This window comes from Suillus subaureus (assembly GCF_016647635.1).
Source record: "Suillus subaureus strain MN1 chromosome Unknown BJ212scaffold_247, whole genome shotgun sequence".
Classification (NCBI taxonomy): domain Eukaryota; kingdom Fungi; phylum Basidiomycota; class Agaricomycetes; order Boletales; family Suillaceae; genus Suillus; species Suillus subaureus.
The window spans coordinates 6,117-12,353 of NW_024538803.1; the positions used below are offsets into that span (position 1 = coordinate 6,117).

Genomic DNA, 6,237 nt, shown 5'->3' on the forward strand with positions numbered 1-6,237 from the left:
GCAGAAATAATGTCAATGACTTACGGAGTAAAGACTTGAAGCCGGAAGGGACGTGCATCTTCCGTGGGTAGAGGCAAGAAAGGCTTCAAGTTGTCTAGCAGCTTCTGGAAAAGTGATGGGATTCCTGGAAATATGCATAGCTTGCCTTCCAGTCGAACAACAGGCTGAAAATGTTCTTAGTGCACAATGCCACGCGAAGGGGAGAGAATGCGCACAACCCAGATGTCGCTAGCGACAAAAAGAACCTCGCCAGCTTCCGGAAACAGTGCCATACGTTTACGAGCGGTGCGTTGCTCCTCGCTCTGCTGCGTGAACCATGTGCGGTGTCGGCTGGCTTCTTCCATACGCGCGATGGTTTCATCATGGTATTTGAGCTCTTGTCCGAAAGACTTTGCGAGTGAGGCGTATGTGATATCTCGAAATGGAGGCATTCAGACCTCCAACTGTCACAACAGGGGTTGATGTACTATACCATCGTGAGTGGGCCCTATACCACCAGATGTGATGACGAAATCATATTTCTGGACCATCCTTCAGCTAGCCTCAAGACTAGAAACCCATGTTATCTCTTCTGATGACAACAAGGACGAATTTACTTACATCTCGAGCTCGTCGTCTGCAACTACCTCGATTCTCTGGCTGCATTGTCACACAAAGAATAAGCAGGGATATATAAAAAAGCTAGAGAAAACCTCACAGCTCAATACCATTCTCAAAACAGAAGCGCGCAAAGTAGTTCGAGTTACGGTCCAACGTGTTTCCATTCAAGATTTCATCTCTACAGTGTCGCCATGATTCCAATCGTGTGCTTTTCCACAGAAGATGGGACATACCCAATGATGAGAGCAGCAGCAGTCTTGATGTACCGTCCCTCTCCAAGTGGATTCTTCGGAATTGGGGAATTGGGGAAATTCAGGACCGGAGCTGGAGGCTTTGGTGAATTATGTTCAGCTTGAGAAGCTCCCATAACTGATGGGGGTGGCACTGGTAGTGATGAAGACATGGCCCACACCGATAAATAAATTGTCAAAGAGTCGACTAATGACCGACGACAGTTAAACAATGTCGAAGAATGACTCAGGGTGAGTGAGAGTTGAGCGCAGTAAGGTTGGAAGTCACATGTGAGATTCAGTGAGAAATGGCTGGACGATAATCAGATTGCTCCCTGCTAATTTTAAGTAGGAGACGCTCAAGATAGAGGTCGGAGTGCCGATCCGCTGGGCGAACTTTGTGTTGTGAGTTGTAAGTCTCCTATAGGTAGAAGGAAGACCAATATTGAGTTGCAATTACAACACACCTGATTGGACTTGGATCTGTACGAAGTTTGAAGCTCGCAAAAGCGAAGCACGACATTCATAAAGGTGTATCTGACATCCATCCATGTAAATTCCACTGTTGCTGGATACGCAAGAATCAGCCCAACTGTGCAAAGGATCCCCTTCATATTTTCTTTCCATGATCATGGTAGATGCGGGGGTTGCCGGTTGCCAGACGCCGCACCCAAACTGCAATACACATGACGTAAAGTTCGCACGATATTTTGGAAATTTTGGTGGCAGCCATTCAAGCCGAACGTACGTTCTTGCGCGTCACTGCCGTCTGTTCATTCCTCCACCATGGCTACTACCTCGTCAACCTCCTACTTCGAGAGAATACAAAACTTCGTGGCCGACAATAAAAAGGCAGTCGTTATAGGAGCAGCTGCTACCGCGCTCGCTGTTGGAGGTGTCGCCTACTATGCTTCAACCTCGCGCGGTCCAGGCAGTGACTCGGAGAAGGGCAAGACGAGAGACAAAAAGAAGTCTTCGAAGAAGAGGAAGACTGTCAATGATGCAGATGGGCCCATACTTGAAGAGATAAAGCCTAAGGTTGCCGACGAGGGTCAGTATCACTGCAATTTGGAGGCTCCCGCTCACTACCAAATAGAGGATGTGCTATCAGCGGAAGAGATCGCCGGGATGTCAGCGGAGGTCAGTACCTTCGAGACGGAGTTATTCATTCACTTCAACATAAGAGTCCCACAGGAGCGCACAAAACTGGCAGGCACGCTCAAGACCCGGGGTAACACGCTCTACCAGAACCGAAAGTTCCAGCAGGCAGTAGATATGTATACACGGGCAATTCAGGTGGCAACAAAATCAGAGCCTGTGTACTACAGCAACCGTGCGGCATGTGCGTTCTTCCCGTCAATATCATCATGATGCATGTCTAACTTGTTTATCAGGTTACATGAACATGACACCCCCTAAGTATGAGTTGACGGTCCAGGACTGTGATGAGGCACTACGTGCTGATGACAGCTATGTAAAAGCGCTGAACAGGCGTGGCAATGCACTTGAAGCCTTGTCTAGAGATGAGGAAGCTCTACGGGATTTCACTGCTGCCACTATCTTGGATAAATTCCAAAATGAGTTGGCTGCACAGGCTGTGGAACGCGTCCTGAAGAAGATTGCGACAGCGAAAGCTGCCATTATCCTTACGGTGAGTATGACAAATGAGGGAACCACTGTCACATTACTCATGGGCCTTAGACACGCGAACCTCGACTTCCCTCATTCACGTTTGTTTCAGCTTACTTTGGAGCATTCCGTGTCCGTATGTGGATTTACTTTCGTCATTTTCATCTCCAAAAGCTAATCTTGCACAGGTCCCCTACCCATACTCCCGGAGAACCCATCAACTGGCGATAACACTCTTATACTCGCATTACAAGCTTTAGAAGCTGCCGACTATGCGCACGCGGTCTCGCTCGTCAATGAGGCAATGGAGCAGGGTATTTCATGGGAAATAGGCAAAGCTGAAGCTCTCAACCTTCGCGGCACTTTCAAGTTAGCCATTCCTTACTCCCCTGAAAGTGCCGACTAAGTTTTGTATAGGTTCCTTATGGGTGACGTGTCTGGCGCTAAGGATGACCTGTATGAATCTGTCAAGATCCTTCCCTCCTCGACACAAAGCTGGGTGAAGATTGCGAGCGTGCACATGGAACGAGGCGAGGGTGCGAAGGCCTTTGAGTGCTTTGAGGAAGCGATCAAGCACAACCCCCAGGACCCTGACATCTATTACCACCGTGGACAAGGTGAGCAATTTGTTTCCCGTATGGCCGACCGTCGCTCATGGATTTGCAGTCCTTTTCATCACCCACGAATTCAAGGAGGCCGCAGACAACTACGCCAAGTCCAGCGAGCTCGATGACACATTTGTATTCTCGCATATCCAGCTTGCCGTCGCCCTGTACAAGATGGGTGAACTTGCGCGGAGCATGGCGACTTTCCGACGGACGATGACCAATTTCCCTCAACGGAGTGAGCCTCAGAACTACTAGTGAGTAGCTGCACTTGATGGTAGCTTTAATCTAATGACTCGGCAGTGGCGAGCTGTTGTTGGATCAACAGCGTTTCATGGAGGCCGTTGACAAGTTTGATCGCGCTGTGGAGCTCGAGCGTGCTAAGTATGAATTTTCTCTTTTTCTTCAATACATCGACTCACTTCCACTCAACCAGACCTCCCCCGATGAACGTTCTCCCTCTTGTTAACAAGGGCCTTGCTATCTACCAATGGAAACAAGACATCACCGCTGCAGAACAGTGTTGTGATGAAGCCTTGCGAATTGATCCTGAGTGCGAGCCTGCAGTTGCCACGCTTGCCCAACTGTTGCTGCAGCAGAGCAAGATTGACCGCGCTGTTGAGATGTTCAAGAGGCAAGCGGAATTGGCGCGCAGTGAACCTGAGCTGATCAATGCCCTTACGTACCAATATGTGAGTCGATGCGAGGGCATTGGCTAATTCTGATCTAACGAGGTGGTTCACAGGCAAGCACGGCACAGTTAGAGTTCACACGCAATTACCCCGCCATGGCGGAGCAATTGGCACAGATTGCAAGGTCGATGGCGATGTGAAAGTGGATGTTTACTTTTACCTCCTCCCCGTTTGCCGCTGTCCATATTTTTTTACAGAAATCGGACACGCGGGAGAAAGGGGTCGGCAGAGTTCATCTTGGACATCGAAGGACTACTTAGACTGCTCAAGTTATCGGTTTTTAATGCTTAACACATCATCTTCCTCCATATTTTCTGACGCATTTCCAATACCACGCTCACTCCGCTCGTTTCTTCTACTGATTTGAAAATTTGGCGCGATTTAACAAAACATCTGGGCGATGAGCTTGTACATAACAGGCACTACAAGTAATTCATGGATACATGAGACACTGCTTCCGGGAGATATGCCTCGACAAATTACGGAGCACTGAATACGCCATTCGATTACCAACCCGAACCATTGTCTCATAGCTACACTTAGACGGGGCTTAGCGTCCGCCTTATCAGTGACCTGAAGCCAAGCCCCTCGGATCGTCCTCCTTGAGCACGGTCTTAATACATTGCAAAGAAATGGCGTGAACTTCTCGCAACACAGCCAGACATCTCAAGTGTTCAATCCTCCTCTCAGTAGCACTCTCAAACTTCAATTTATTTTGCTTGCATACAAACTTCTCTTTAATTATATAGTACATCAAAGTCTTAATCAAGTGCCATACTTTAGCAGGCCTGCAATCCTTGCAGGTTCACTATTTACCTATGACTATGAATGTCAGCTCCGGTTTGAAACTTCTCATGCCAGTCGCCAATCCAATGTTCGAGGCCGAGCTAACGGGCGAAACGCCAAGGTGATGTACGACCCAGCAAGAATGCTAAATGGCAAACTAGAAGAGGTGAAGAGAGGACGATAAGAAAGAAGCACCAAGATGGAGAAACGGTACACCTGCCACCAGAGATCTCGGTGAGTGTAAAGCACGACAGACTCCAACACAAACATTAAACTCACCAGCATCAATCCAAAAGAGTGTAAAATGTTCGAGGGCGAGGTAACGAGTGAAACACCAAGGTGATGTACAGCCCAGCAGGAACACTAAGCACCGAAGACATGCCTTCATCAATATCTGCGCCAGTGCTCACCCGCGCTACCCGACTCTCTTCCGGCCTGCCGAGTCTTGGACGCCGATCGTGCTGATCGTCGGTGGTCCAGGTCCAGGTGGAGCGCGATTGGAAAATGAGCCCAAGGAGAGGAAGGCGGCGCTGTGGCTGAGTCGTCACGTGCCACGTTTGCAGTCTTAAGCGAGACTCAGACTGCAAACCTCACCGTCAATCCTTCACACGAAGAAGGACCGATCATGACATGAGCCTGCGCCTTGCGACTCGTTCGGGAATGAAATACTCGAGTAGCCCCACTCAATTCTATGTTATTTCGTCCATTTTATTTTTTTTCGCGAACGAGTATATATTGCTGTGTGAACAAGCAGGTGAACAAAAAATAAAATTTAGATAAAATGATATATTAGACTGCCAGCTGCGTGTGTTGTTCAATATCCGTGATCGCGGAATTTCAACAATGTGAGCGCGGGGATGCTTTTCTATTCGAGAACAGCGACTGGGCAATAACCAGACATGGAGATAGCGGAGTGCCATCGAGACCGCTGCACGGAAGCATCGATATTGCGACGGTGTAGTTCAAGACAAGGGCGGCATCAGTCACGGTGAACCGGTGAGTTCTTGCTGGCGATTATGCTGATTGCGGTGCATTTACATGGTCATATATTGCTTTATATTCCAATGTGACGAAATCCTTTCCGATATTGCGACGGTGTAGTCCAAGACAAGGGTGCATCAGTGAATTGGTGAGTTCTTGCTGGCGATCATGCTGATTGCGGTGCATTTACATGGTCATATATTGCAATCAGGAGTTTTACGCCTATTATTGATCTTGATTCTTGTAACTATCCTTCTTGTAGTTGCCGAAACCCTGCTGGCAGCTGAACGGAATAATGTTTGTTTTCTAGGGCACGCGTGCCATCACGGGCACACTTCGGGATGTTGCCTTCGCGACCAGCTATCAGTATAACTCTGGAGGTTAGCCTCATCCTTTCAGTGTCATCAGTAAAAACAATATAAATTCAACGCGGTTGAGTTGCAAAAACCTCAGAGACGAATACCTCATTTGCGGTGAGTGGCCCTCTTGCGCTACATTATGCATTCATCACTGAATCAACACATAGCTCTTCTAGGACTTGCCATAGCTGCAACTTTGCGTACATCACATTGCCTAATATCCACGGCTGTCACTGAAGTATAGTCATACCAGGTACCATGAAGCCTATTCAGTTTGTCTACTTGGCCATCCTTGCCGCTGTCACTGGGGTGAAGGCAGCTCCCCCCGAAAACTGTTTGGACTCATGCTGGGCTT

General features: G+C 48.3%; 1 protein-coding gene across 1 annotated transcript; it reads right to left on the reverse strand.

The window, feature by feature from the left end:
• Positions 1-4,447: 4,447 nt before the first annotated feature.
• Positions 4,448-4,973, reverse strand: BJ212DRAFT_431663 (uncharacterized protein). The gene is made up of 2 exons (XM_041343181.1): positions 4,822-4,973; positions 4,448-4,772 (listed from the first exon to the last, which is right to left on the reverse strand). Exons 1-2 carry the CDS (start codon positions 4,928-4,930, stop codon positions 4,609-4,611), a joined length of 273 nt encoding a protein of 90 aa, XP_041185381.1. The 5' UTR covers positions 4,931-4,973; the 3' UTR covers positions 4,448-4,608.
• Positions 4,974-6,237: the final 1,264 nt, after the last annotated feature.

Bases quoted from the DNA above. Each gene is read 5' to 3' on its own strand.
- BJ212DRAFT_431663 (XM_041343181.1), bottom strand. From the start codon at position 4,930: ATGAAGGCATGTCTTCGGTGCTTAGTGTTCCTGCTGGGCTGTACATCA. The intron at 4,773-4,821 runs GTGAGTTTAATG...ACACTCACCGAG, and splicing joins ACTCTTTTGGATTGATGCTG to ATCTCTGGTGGCAGGTGTAC.